Source organism: Apis cerana, linkage group LG1, assembly GCF_029169275.1.
Source record: "Apis cerana isolate GH-2021 linkage group LG1, AcerK_1.0, whole genome shotgun sequence".
NCBI classification, from domain to species: Eukaryota; Metazoa; Arthropoda; class Insecta; order Hymenoptera; family Apidae; genus Apis; species Apis cerana.
This window is the reverse complement of record NC_083852.1, coordinates 7,741,717-7,756,290: the sequence shown is the minus strand read 5'-3', so window position 1 is coordinate 7,756,290 and position 14,574 is coordinate 7,741,717. Positions and strand designations below refer to the sequence as shown.

Genomic DNA, 14,574 nt, shown 5'->3' with positions numbered 1-14,574 from the left:
CGCAAATAAACTTTGTTACTCGATTACAAAAACATGCAAATGGTGGACCCACTGTACAGCGAATCACAATTTACACAAATTTTTATTCCATATCATTTTTCCCCCCCCGTTTAAAATTTTTATTAAATATCTATTGATAAAATTCTCTTATCTGGCCATGAAAATATGCAAACAGTGAATCGACGGAACAAACGATCATTACACAAATTTTCATTCATCCAGTATCTGATCCGATATTGGACGATCACGAAAATATGCAAATAGGGAATCGATACAACGACGTTTACACAAATTTTCATTCACACCAATCCGTATCTGATCCAACGTAAAACCCCACGATATAAATTCCTTGGTTCGACGACAAAGATATGCAAATAGTGAACTGATACAACACGCATCATTACACGAAATTTTATTCACAACAACCTGTATCTGATAATGCAAATTTAAATCGTAGAGCGTGAAAAGACAATTTTTAACAAAATCCTTCGTTTTCGAAGAATCGATCTTGAAATTTTTTTCGCGCGAAAGATACATAAGAATCGATTCGAATTTTCTTCCCACGTAATAATAATTCAACAGCCAGAGAAGAGTAACAGAAATGATGGCACGTTAAAAATGCTCTAATATTCTTTACACTTTCACTTTTTCATTCGACGCCACAATTTTTTTTTTTATTTCGATTCCACCGAAACCGCCCTGTGTAATAAATTCGAAGCGTTTCCCAATGTACCCAATCGTCAATCGTCCTCTAAGCAACGCGCAACCAGTATCTTTCCCATCGGAGAAAACTCGTTTCAAAAGTGCTCTGGCCGGGATTGGACGAAAAACGCGCGCAACAAGATAATGGGGAATAAACGAGCCCACGCTTGCTCGAAGAAAAATCGGCAAAAGGAAACTCGTTGAAACGTGGAGGAGCGTGGAAATAAAGAAGTCGGGAAACGGGCGACTCTCTGGAAATGACTTTAACCTGTTCGCTCGCCGCATCGGAACACGAGACAAATTTTATTAGCCTGTTACCAAGCATAATAACGCGGGCCCGCTTCAACTTTTATCTCGCTCCCTTCCCCGATTATTTTGTTGTTTGTCTACCTTTCGTAAATATTTTTTTCTCCTTTGAATTTCTTCTTGGAACAGAATATATATATAAGTTTCGTTCGCAGGGAGACGAGATGAAGGTGTGACGTCCTTGGGACTAAGGAGAAATTAGATATGCGGATTCGGAAGTTCTATCTAAAGCCTCGGGATGGCGATGAAATAATATAAGATTCCGCGAATTCCGGTTAAGATAAGATGCTTATGGCCCTCCTACTCGAGAGTGAATGTGTGCACGAGTGGTTCGTGCGATTGGGGGCCAGTCGTTTCTTTTAACGTAGTCCGGTTATGAACTCGAAATAATGAAATAACGAACAAGTATCGAGAAGGATTTGAAGATGTACATATTTCTGAGAAGAATCGAGGAAAGGTATTCCAAATAAATAATTTTCCTTTTGAATAATAATAAATTAATTGGAAATAAAGTTACGCGGATGTAGGAGAAATTGTCACAATTTTAATATCCCATTCAAAAAAGAATAACGATAAAGTGAAGAAAATATCTGGAATAATTACTTCAATAATTTCGATACTTAAAAATGTGACACGATCATCCCCTACCATAAATAAAATTGTTCATTTCTTGTCTTCGTAAAGGTATGGGTATAAAAAGGAGAATATTTCAGGGAACGCATCAGGAAGAAAACGAATTCGCATAAAATACAATTAATAAACAAGTGAAACGAGACGGCCACGACACGTATATACACGAGGTATACACAGCAGCAGCTGGTGTAACGCGTCCATCCAGACAGGTTGGTGCTCTCTCCGAGGAAAAACGCGGTCAACAAGTCGGCACGGGAATATTCGAAACCAGCTGATTGGGCTTCCCGCTACAAATAGGCGGGATACGAACGGCGGCCAGCCACAATTTATTTCAATAATTCGGCCGTTAAAATGCTCATCGGTCGTCTCGCTGCGAATCCGAATTCGGAAATTCTGGAATGGTGCATAAGCGGAATAACGATCTTGGCACTAGGCATCCCCCGTCCATGACGAAATAAAACGTGCCTGTTCATTTCTCGGTGCAAAAGTCTCTTCTTCGCTCGTTTGATTCAGTTCGACGCTCCCCCAGCTTTTTCTCTTATTGCTTCTTTTATCGTGGCTCCTTTTGCGGCTTGATGATACGAGAAAATACTCAAGATTTTTGTCAAATTGTATTTTGTAAGTCTCAAGCGTTTGGAAAAATGTAAGATATTGCGTTTGAAATTATTGGTATCGAGTTTCTAGCGATGTGAACGATGGAAATGGTAAGGTAAGTGGTTTGAGAATATTTAGAGTACTTTGAAATTGTTTATTTTTAATTGGTTTCGTATTTTTGTGCAGGAAAGCTGATTTTTTGCGATTAGAAGAAAAAGATCACGTAATTGCAATGTCCATATTTTCGAATGATTCCGCAAGTAAAATAAATTTCTCACCCAAATTTTCCAATGTATTACAAAATTGTGAAAAGATAATTACAACACCTTGACAATCATCAATTCGCTAAGCTACAAAATTATGAAATTGTTTTCGAATTATTTCATTCCCTCTTATTGAAAAAAAAAAAAAAGAAAATCGAAGAAACCGAGAGATGTAATTAAAATTGATATTTATCTCGCGAGAGAAAAATAAGAAAAGGAAATGGAGCGGATGATGGAGCGGGTACTCGAACAACAGCCATCCAAAGAGCAATGAATCGCGTCTCTTTAATTGCTCCACCCATAAGCGCAACCGAAAGAAAATTAAATTACAAAGATTGATACGTCTGTATCGTGAATACGGTGGCGCGACGAGTCTCGTGTATCGTCTCGAATTTGAATTAGGTGAGCCGAGTAGCAATTTCGTGTACCAATATGTGGCGCAGACGAGGCCACGAGCAATAATTAAATGGTAATTAAAGAATTTATTTGCAGTTTGTAATCGAGATTGTATATGCGCGGTGTACGAGATGGTAAGGACCTCTTAATTAACCATTAATTCGCATCGGGTGCACGGAACGAATTGTGCCGCAGGGTTTTATCCGAATAAAATGTGCGATCTCGCCAACGGTTTGTATTTATGCTAAAGAGTTCTTACACGTATAATAACTATATATAATTCTAATTGTTATTCCTTATGATTCCTCATATATCCGCACCCACTTTTTTTTATCACTACGTAATTTTCGAGGTTTGATTTCTTGCATGAAAATTTTTCTTCGAGTGTTAATAAATGTTCTTGCTGAAACGAGAGCAGTTCATATTAAAAAATGTTCATTATAAAAAATTTAATACAACATCAATTGATCTGAACTGCGTATCATGCACGAATTCTATACGCAAAAATACTTAATCGTGTCTTCAATCACGTTCGTGGAAAAACTTAATTTCGCGCGAAAATCTCACATTTACTTCCTCTCCACTTCTTCCATCCACTCCTCGTATCATTCCCGCGCAATCGATCGAATGACGCGACTTTCTCTCGATAATAAATCAATTTACGATTCACGATGCGTGTCGCCTCGTTGTCAGAAATCGTGCGGAGTCATCGGCCGATCGGAGCGATGGCGCAACGGCGGATGTCGCCGGGGAGATCCGATATCCGGCGACGAATTCGCGAAAGCCGCTCGTTAGCGCGATTATTACCAGCTGATTCATGCCTTAAACTTACCTCGATCCAATGGATCGAACAATGAGGATCGAAGGAAGGCAGGGGCACGGGATACGGGGCTGGTAATAAGCCGGGGCGGGGTTCATTAAGAGCATTGTTGCATCCATCTCGAGCATGGCCGCCTCCCTCCTTTTTACGTCCACGCGTGCACAACTCTTCCTCCGCTTCTTTCGGAACGAAATCCCAAGGATCGAAGGGAGGACACGCGTTTATTTATCCACGCTCGTCGTCGATAAGATGAAAGCCTCTTGTTGTACGAAATTTTCAACGTGTTGCCTCGATTATGCTTTTCATTTTTTTTTTTTTTTAGGAGGGAACAGCTCGATTTACAAATTTGGAAGGGGTAGGGGGCGAGGCGGAAAGGAGGGGTATATTGTTGAGAGGATATTGAGAGTTGGAGTGGAAAAACGAGCGTGGCGAGAGAGAGTGTGTATAATTTTGATTTGGTTTGCGAAAGGTTTTTACAGGTATTTTATTTCAATGGATTATTATTTGGATAATGTATTTGTCTTGGAAGGTTTGTTGTTGGAGTTGTATAATCTTTTCGAGGACATTTATTTTTTTTTTTAATAAGCATCGATAGTATTTTATTTCACTTGACAATTACTGTTTCGAAAGTATCGTAACTTTAATGCCTTGCAGAGTTTCTGAAAGAAGAATTTCATGAATGTGTAATATTAATATTCTGTACATCGAAACGATCAAACGGAGTAGAACGACATGTCCAAGAAAATTGGAGATTTAAATAAATTGGCTGGTTTTTTAATAGCTTGACGGAAGCCACTAATAGAAAATTACTAGATAGAATCGAAACAGAAATAATTCGTTGATTCATAGCACAGCCCAGTTTATTAGTGAATTGGTAGTTTTACGTGTATGAACGATGAATCGATGTTTATCCGTAGCCTATGATTCAAAGAGACTTATTTTTATCAAGTACAGAAAACAGAACGTCTATTTATTTTTTGGCCAAGAATTTCAACGAACAAGTGCATTGCCATGCAAAAGTGAAAACTCTGATTTTACGACGAAACGATTATCAAGATATATTATCGTTACAATCATAATACACAAATATCGTAAGGTATATGCATCTTTTAATCGCAAGATTCCGAAGGAGAGCCATAATTTTAACTTGAGGACAAATGTGAAAATATATTGACTCATTCGTCACGAATTTCAACAATAGTTTTGCAATACAGACAAAATCGTGGGAGGTAATGACAAGTTTAACACCGAAGAGTAAACAACCGAAATAAACGAGCTCCCGTAATAATTGTTGCGACAATGCGTTATCCATTTCTCGAAAAATATATACGTCTAAAAATCTCCAATGGCTTTTCATCAAAACATTCTCGAATTTCCATCACGATTTTATCAGAATTTTATGCGATGTTTAATGTTGGTTATATTATCATGTTGATGTACCGTTGCACAGGAAGAACATCGCGATGCCAAATTGTTATCGCGCGAAATCTTGCAATTTGAATTATTTTTATCGACGCATGATCTCGCTCGAATTTCTATAATTATACATCCGCTTTAATGGTGAATAACTTTGAGAGATGCTTTATAAGTGATTTTTTTTTAAGGAAAACGATCTTCTTCAATATCCTCGTAAGAATAAACTTAAAATTGCGCGAAAAGGAAGGTTATTAGAGATATCTTAAGCTACAATTGAATCTTAAAATTCAATATCAATTTCGCTTCTTCTTAATCATTTCAATTTTTCATTCGTTCAATCGCATGATCGCATAATTCGAGACAAGCCTGTCAACTTCTTCCGAAAGATATCACGTGATGAAAAGAGTCATCGAGCCACACGAAACGATATATTTAATTAGAGGAAGTTCCTCGATGAATGACAAGTCAGCCTCGTTTGTTAAACAATTATGTCAATGGTACCTTAAAAAAAAAAAAAGGAAAAGAAAAGAAAAGAAAAAGAGAGATAATGGACGGCGAAAGAAGAGGAAGAGATAAGGATGCGCTTAGTCGAGGCCATCGAATAATTAATATTCTGGTCGGCTAATGGCGTGCATGTAGCGATATTATGCCGGTTGATTGAGCTCTCTCTCGAAAATTCGCTGACTCCTCGTTGCTCATTATTTCAATCGAGCCTCGTAATACCGCCACCATCCCTTTTGATCCGCTTAAGAATCCCTCCTCCTCCTCCTCCTCTCTCTTTCTTTCTCTCCTCGATCCCTGTCCCTCCCATCGTGATCGTCTTTCGGATCGTACGGTTTCTCTGATCTTATTCGCTCGTGATGAGCACCACGAGAGAGTTGATCACGCAGCCGTAAAAGCGTCGAAAGCTTAAAAGGCGAAATTAGAACCGAGATCCATCTCGCGCTCGGGGCGATCTCTCGAGATCTTGGTCCACGATTCATCGAGTTTTTAATCTTGCATCATCAGACATCTTGTATCATCCTGATTTCGGCTCTCGATACGCACAAGGAAGTGATTATTCGTTGTATATAAAAGTTTCGAGAGCCTTATTTTCGAACGGGGGCTTTTAATAGAAAACATCGGATTTAGAAAAAGGATTATATATATAAAATTAATAAGGAACAAAGTTCACTTTCGCGCACAATCTCGAAACGTTATTATAACGATTTTGCGCAAGAAGAGGAAAAAGATAAAAAAAATCCCCCAAGGACGATTAATTTAGAACTTTAGAATTTAGAACCTAGATTAGAACTTCCACAGTGGTTGATACAGTCGTCATTCGCGAATAGTCGGCTCAGTCGGAAATGATATTTCGCGCCAGAAAATAGGCTGCGTATTAATACCATCCTTATTAAACCGTGTGTGTCTCGAGATTTGATCCGTAACGTTCAGGCGTGGCCCGAAGCTTAATAAGCACGGGTTCCTGCCAACAAGCAACGGCTGTGCGTGATTAAACGAACGTTGGATCCCTCCGTACGTATTTATACGTATTTCGAATTGGACATCCGCGCGGAACCGATAAGTGAATCCTCGCTTCTCGAGAACGGCTTCACGCTCATCGACCACGCTCCCGCGGCCATAATCCCCCTTAATTTTAACCGACTATATAACAAGGGACGGAAACACGTTTTCTTTCCTTCTTTCTCCCCCCCTCCCCCACTAGAGGTCGTGGTTGTTTAATTATAGAGATTGCGCGCAACATCCAATCTAGAAACGATTTTAGATGGACAATTGGGACGGTCGCGAGGGGTGGTATTCCGCTTCGAATTTTGGCGAAGCTTGTCCGCGGGCTAGGCTAGAAGCTAGACGCCATACCGGGTGTTGGGAATGTGTACAGGGACAACATGCCACGGATGTTTGGTAGTGCAAGTCCCGTTCGGGGATTGGTTGCATAACAGGCAGACGGAAACTCGAATAGAAAGGAAGGGAGAAGATTTTGTGCCAGCACCGCAACCGTCCCGTCTCACCACAATTTCGCTTTCTTTGGACCGCTTTGCGGAGTGAATCGGTCGAGTTGAGGATCCATCGAGTGTAAGATTCGTATCTATGGTTTATATTGTGAAGCGCGATTCTCCTTTGAGAATGTATGTTTATGTGCGAAATTTTATAAGTGTGTACGATTGATGAGTGTACACGATAAGGATTACAACAGGGACTATTTATACACGATTTCGAGTCAAATTTCAGATTAGGAATTGTTATTATATTCTGCTGAAAACGATAACACGAGGGGAGATCATAATTAATGGGAAGAATTTAAACATTTGTTTCTCTCCAAGTAAATAAACTATTGTGATAAATATATATAAAAGAAGATTCTTCTAATATTATACCAATAATTAAAAGAATACCACGAATTTCACGAATTTCAAATTTCCCCAAATTTGCTCATCGGTCAAAGATGGCATACATCGCGCATCAGAAAAACGTTCGATCGAAAATAAATAGTTTTTCTTTTCCTTCTTTTTTTTTTTTTTCTTCCAATCGAGAATAGATCCGCTCGAAAATAACCGTTGTCGTTGTTGACATCGACGAAGAATTGGGTCGGCGGATTCCCCTCGAACCACGTACCTACCCAGGAAATCGATGGTGAAGAAGACTCGGCCATCCCTCGTTACTTGGAGTTAAACGGGGGAACAAGCCCTTCCGCCCACGTGGCCAACTTTCGAACGAGAGGTTGAAATGATCTCGTTGTCAACGAGCACTCGTAACGCTTACGAAAATAGAAAGTGTCGCTCGAAGTTAGGGCCGTTTTAGTTACCGGTTAATAGCTGCTGGATATCCTAAACTTCTTCTCGCGTGACACGAGAATAAAAAGAGTAAAATGTGGATAAGAAATTAAAATGGACAAGTCTCGAGACCCATTATTCCAGATTGAGAAGCAACACATTGTGACGGTACAACTTGTGTACCGTTGTTTCCCATATTCGTCGATCATCAGGAAACGAAAATTATGATATACAAGTATCTAAGAGATATAAGAAGGAATCTTGGAAGAGACTAGTCGAAGTCATCGGTTTCGGATTATTTATGATACCGTTTAAATTTTGATGATGTACGAGGATGTATATTCTGCCTCGTGTCATTGAAACCTTCGTCAAGCTGTCTTTAGAACGATGTTGACCTATAATCGAATGTCGACGTCCATCCACCGGAAGGAATTCTAAAAATGAAAACGTCCTCTCTTCCTTTCTTTTCTTTTTTTTTTCTTCCGCTGAATTTACAAATCATCATAATTGAAAATGTTTTTTATCGAGGACACAAAAAGACATTTCAGAAAAATACGGTTCATTTTATATTTGGGGAAATCGAATCTGATGAGTCGAGGAATTAAAATAAAAACAAGCGAGAAATTTAAGACGAAGAACGAGAACGAAGTGGAAATGCTGCGATTTCTCAATCGATTATCATTATTTTCCTCCCTCCCATTCGGAGGGAACACAATGGAATTAACATTCCTGGCATAACGATTATAGGGTCGTCGCGGTTTTTCTCCATTCCACGCTCAAGGATCTTCGGCAGGATCGCGTCAATTTTCAAGAAATTCCTCCCTCGGTCGGCTTGCGGTTTTCCCGTCATCCAAGCCGCATCAAGGATGCGCCTTTCTCTAATTCGTTATTGGCTACCGTTACCTATCTCCGGTCTCTCGAACTTGGAACGAGTTCGTCAAGAAAAACGAAATATAACGTAGATATGGCACGCCGTGCAAAGATTCATTGAAATTCAATGAAAAATTGTTGAATTAATTGAGAATTGTCATCGAGATTGATAATGCATACGAATATATAATCAGTTTGATTATTCGAGCACAGGATGAACATTCGTTCTTTTGACGCGGTATTTAAAAAGAAACGATTTGTTATAATTTTTTTCTTTCTTTCGTGATACATCGAAACATTTTTCTTATACGAATATCGAATATTTGTTATATAAAAATAATAATTAATCCATACCATATTACAGTTAATCGCTGCTTAATGTCCCGTAAATGATCGCCAATAATCGCTTACCTGAAACAAACAGGAAAAGAGATCGTATATTTCGATATATTCGAAAAGAGATGATGATTTTACGCGCAAGGACGTTAAAGTGCACAGATACGGGATTTTGGAGGGGAGGGTATAATATCCTTGAAGTATGAATATTACAAACATTGCATAAACATTGTTATTTATCTTAGTGAGGATCGCCAGAATGTTCATGTTAAAATAATAACGCGATGTCTGCCAATGTCCCCAAGAAACTGGCTGACGGAAATCGGCTCTATTATGATTATCCCGCTTGTATATCGTTTAACTCTGGCGGCCGAATGATTTATGATACTTTGAATTTATCTCCGCTTAAAAATCATTGTTAAATAATAGTCTTTGCCGGTGAAGACACAGTGGAACCGGAAGATCGAGAGATACATCTAGATTTTTATTCGAATTTGCTATGAATTTTGCTTTTGCATATTTAGATAATAAATGTCTATAAGAATATTTGATGATACAAAATTTTTTATAATACATGCATCTAGATTTTCTTTAAGTCAAAATTGATATTTCAAAATTACTATAATTTTTTTAACGAATCTTGAAATTTTGATTTATGATAGCTTTACACGATACTTTCTTCGAGTGAAAGTGAAACGATCAATCATTAAATGATATTTCATCGAAAATTAATAAATTCATACGAAATAATAATTAATCCTTTTTTCCTACAAAGAAGAATATCGTTAAGAATAAAAATTGCGAATACTCTTTAATCTTCGAGTGAAATATATTTATGCATAAAACTATCTCTATGCTGAGTTTATCGCATATGTAATGGTGTACGAGATTTCCAGAAGGTATACTCGAAGACTCATTGGAGCAAATGTGCATGCGAGCATCAGTTTCGCGGAAGTGGAAGTCATCAGCAACCATGTTTCGCGGTCATTTGGACGCGCTGCATGACGAATCTATTCTCATTTCGCTTTACCTCGCACGAGTGATGTTGCCTAGGCTACTTTCGGATCGTTTCGTAATTATACCAACAGATTTCTTGGTGCAAAATTTCAATAAAATCGAAACAACGTTTCAACAAGTTAGGTATTACCTTACTTTTTCTTCTATTTTCTGCTCATCTCCAATATACCAAATCAAATCGTTTCAAAATTTTCTTCGTTTTTCGATTCCAACAGATTGGAGAACAACGATCTAATATCAATTGATCCAAGAATATTTCTCGACGAGAAAGTGTACATATTTTTAGAATATTTTTAGAGGATCAATTCTAAAACTCGAAACAAAAATTGATGTACAAAAATATGAAGCTTACTACAAACAATCTATTATAATTTTGTGTTGTAAAGCGAGACGAAGATTTGATATAAATCTTAACCAATTTTTATCGGCTTCTATAATCAACTCTCCAAAAATTCCTCACCAATATATTGACAAATTTTAATTAAAACACGTTCAGAATTAATCGATTCAACTCGTCGACGTTAAAGTCACGTGGCCCACGAGCCAATTCAGCTTATTCCTCCCTCCTCTCCCCAGAATCTAGTAATATCTCACCCGTGTAATTCGGTTGAAACGAGGTATAGGATCGAAACCAGTTGGCGTAATCGAACGTCAAATCTTCGAGCGTTGCCGCCGTTATGGAGATCATTACCGGCGCGAGTATACCGGCGGCTCGTCTCGCAATTATCGAGGCTGGCACGCAGCGCTACTGATAATCGCCACTATTAGACAGCAAGAAATATTCCCGATAAGTGGTTTCCAGATAAAATCATTGCGCGTGCGCGAGCGCCTACTCGTTACCGGCCATTTTTTTATTGACAGCCCCGACTGCATCTTAATCTCGCCCCCTTCCTGTTTATTGATATATTATTACTCTGGTGCAGAAATTTCTTGTTTCACGCTTATAACGCTGGAAAATCTATGTTAATTTGAATTAACACATTGTGACATTGATAGAATTCGAGAATAGTTTATTTTATGTATCGCAATTTGCATGTTTGGAATGATAATTATAGTTAGACGGTGTTCGAGATGAAATTGAATAATCTCGGAAAATTTTCTGAAATGGAAACGTTTATATGACACGTTTGGGAATAGTTGGGAATACTTTAAAAATTGATCTAATCTAATCTGATTAGATCTAATATATCGTTTATCGAGTACTATTAGAAAATAGAATAGATTGCAGTAAATGATTATGCGAATATTTCTGATTTCAAGAATTTATTAATTATTCAAATAAACAACGATATTTCCTATTTAACAATATTATATAACGGCCAAGAATATTTATTTAAACTTTTAAATCGATATATATTTTTTATCGAGTCATCGTTAGAAAATATTTGGAGAAACATGGTATGTAAATGAAAGTAGAGTTTGAGGAATAAGTGATGCGTGACAAGAATGTTTGGCGTCTTCACAAAAAACAGAAAGTAACAGAGGAATTTTGAAACGTTTTTCACGATTCTTCCGTGAATTCCCAATGTCTTTCGCGCGTATTCTTACATAACACTGGCATAAACAAGTAGCGGTTGCTCAATCGGTTGCGAATCTTCGAAACGAATAAAATACATTACGAAAATTTATCCACCTATTCTCGAAACAAACTGTACGATCCTACTCCATACGAAAGAACAAAGAACCACCGAAGCCAAGCCAAACGTTCAACATTTTCGAAGAATTATCGAAACCAATCCCCCCTCCCCCATAGAACTGCTATTATTTCCATCATATCAACGATCAAAATTTTCACCTCTGTAATAATATTTCCAATTTCGAGTTTTCTTCAATTCGATTAGATCATTCACCGCTTCGCACTTCCCCACGCACGCTTCTCCGTCTCTCAATTTCTTTATTCCCATTTTCAATCTTCTCCATCACGTGGAATAGTCGAATCTTTCGTCATTAACCCGATCCCTCGATATGAAGCTCAACTTTCTCGAGGTAACCGCATCCATCTCTCGCTGGTATCGGAGGTAGAGGAAAACGTGAGAGGTAGAAAGAGGTAGAAAGTTCGGGAATCCTTCCAAGTTTTGCACATGGTGGCATCGGTAATTCGGATTAGGTCTGACCGCGTTGCTGACCGGCCGTTGCTAGATAGACGGCGAGCTTCTACCCGCAGAGGAGAGGCGTGGGGGGTGGGATGCTGAAGAGGGAAACGGAGGGACCGACCGAGGGGGTGGTGGAGGGCGAGACGTAAGAAGTCAAGACGCAAATAGAACTCCCAAGTTAGACTAACGGGCTTGCCAGAGGTGGATCGTGGAAAGGAGGAGAGAAAGGGGAGGCAAGCGCACGCACACACATGCTCACCATCGTCTACTTCTTCTTTCCCTTTCCCTCCTTATTCTTTTCGCGCAAAACTCTGCATCCACCCTCTTTCTCGCTATCGCTTCACTCATGATGGTTATCATGTGGATAAATGGTAAGTGATAGGTTTCTTTCTTTTTCTTTTTGTTTCAGGCCGACGCACTGAGATGACACTCGACTCGAGGAACGATCGGTACGCGGAACGTACGTGGCTCGTTTCGAAGTGGAGCATAGGTGGTTCGAGGGATTCCTGTTATAGCATGCGTTTACTTATCTTCGCGCGAGAGTTTGAGAAGGTGAGGAGGACACTCGTTGGAGACACATTTGGCGAGATCTAGAAGATAGGGATGAGGAACGGAGGTATGGAAAATATACAGGAGGCCAATTTCCAGGAAAACGATTCTCTGCTCTGGTTCCGGGAGAAGATAAATTACAAGATGGAAAAAGGCTTCCGCGTTGTTTGTAAATTGTAGACGATGATTTCGTCTATATCTGTCTATGTATTTTTCCAGAATTTCTAGTTATTAATAAATTATTTTATAATTTTATTTTATATTTTAGTTATATATTTTATAAATAAGTACAAAATGTATAAAATCGTGAAAGAAGACATGTTTCCCATTTCCTGTTCTTGTAAATGTTCCGATACTTTATGTAAGTAACTTATGTTTTTCTTTTCTTTTTTTTCTTTTTTTTTTGAAACTCATTTAAACTCGAGGTTTCTTATTTTGTAAATATTGAAAAAAATATCTTATTAATAAATGATTTATTAACAGAAAATATGAATATTTTTCTTCGATTTATTTATTTCGCCTTTTCTATCTGGTTTTCTGAGCAATCGTACATAATATATTTTACCGTATTCCTTTGGTTATATATGCGTCCGATTTCTATTTTAGCTTCTTTCTCATTTTTCCATGTCCTGTTATTTAATTATGCTGCGTGACGAGTTTATCGATGTGAAATTCAATCAATAAGCCAATGATGCTTGACCGAAATTTCTATGTGACTAATCGAGAAGCTGAATCGAGAAGTGATCGAAACTCTGGATTAGAGAGAGTCGAGAGGAAAGGATAGATCGTTCGTATCGAGGAAAAAGAGAAGGAAGAATCGAGGAATCAGCAAACGAGGGTGTGAAAGCAGCCTTTCCTCTGCTGCTTTCCTTGATTCAATATTTGCTCTTCGGATAACGAAGCAAAGGAAGGGGGAGAACTGCAACTTCGTGGCCTCTGTTATGGAGGATTCGGTCGGTCGACGACAGTTTTATGAAATCAACGCCGTGAGAGCTTTTTCTACGGATTTTCAAATGGGAGAAAATCGACGATGCACGGGAAAAATGATTGATTTTCGACGAAACATTTCTCGTGTTTAATATAGAAACGATTGCTAACATAGAAATTCGTGATCGATTTCTAATTTCGTTTATTCGTTGAAAAAGTAAAGAAAATTTATTTAAAAATTTTAAACACTCACTATGAACGTCTACGTGTAATTTTTAATTTAAATTTACGATCGAAGTTTCTTCCAGTTTTTATCGAGGATTTTCAATTACGGAATTGGTAGAAATTAGTTAAATTGGGAATATTTAGACATATCCCTGATTCAAATTTAAAACAGCTTCGAAATTTCTATTTTCACGAACTTTCAAGCGAATTGATCTCATCTTCAACATGTGCTACCTAGGAGATAACGTTAGTTCGTGAAGGTATTCGCTCGTGATCCTGAAACGTGATCTCATCTTCATGGGCGGAAGAGTGGAATTCGTTGGGGGGATACGTACCGATGAAAAAGGGAAATGAGAGAAGATGGCAAAAAAGGAAACGAAGAGAACTCGTGCAAACATTTCACGGTCCCAGAGGGGGTGCGGAGAAGCGAGCACTTGCCTCTTCGCGATCTTTACATCCGCACTTTAATATATTTTTATACCTATCGTTGCGACCAAGCGCGACGACCCGCTGACACCGAGATTTTCTTTCCACGTCACGACCCAATTGCAAACAAACCGTGAATAACGTGCTCGAATCTCTGTGCACTGCACTGCGAGTATCAAATAAAATTTACGCAATTCTCTTCGCAAATTTCCTTATAACAAAACTTTCTC

General features: G+C 38.4%; 1 protein-coding gene across 22 annotated transcripts in view; it reads right to left on the bottom strand.

The window, feature by feature from the left end:
• Positions 1 to 14,574, bottom strand: part of LOC107994781 (myocardin-like) — a 291,174-nt gene that overhangs the window by 198,984 nt on the left and 77,616 nt on the right. For 5 of the 22 annotated variants that reach the window (XM_062081678.1, XM_062081676.1, XM_062081687.1 and 2 more), the window contains exon 2: positions 9,126 to 9,182. The exons of 6 other annotated variants lie outside the window; for them this stretch is intronic. In XM_062081678.1, the coding sequence (XP_061937662.1) occupies positions 9,126 to 9,128 (3 nt within the window). In that variant the 5' untranslated portion in view covers positions 9,129 to 9,182. Of the gene's footprint in view, positions 1 to 9,125; positions 9,183 to 10,718; positions 10,878 to 14,574 lie in introns of those variants that run through there. 11 more of the 22 variants (XM_062081680.1, XM_062081700.1, XM_062081696.1 and 8 more) reach the window with 6 other exon arrangements.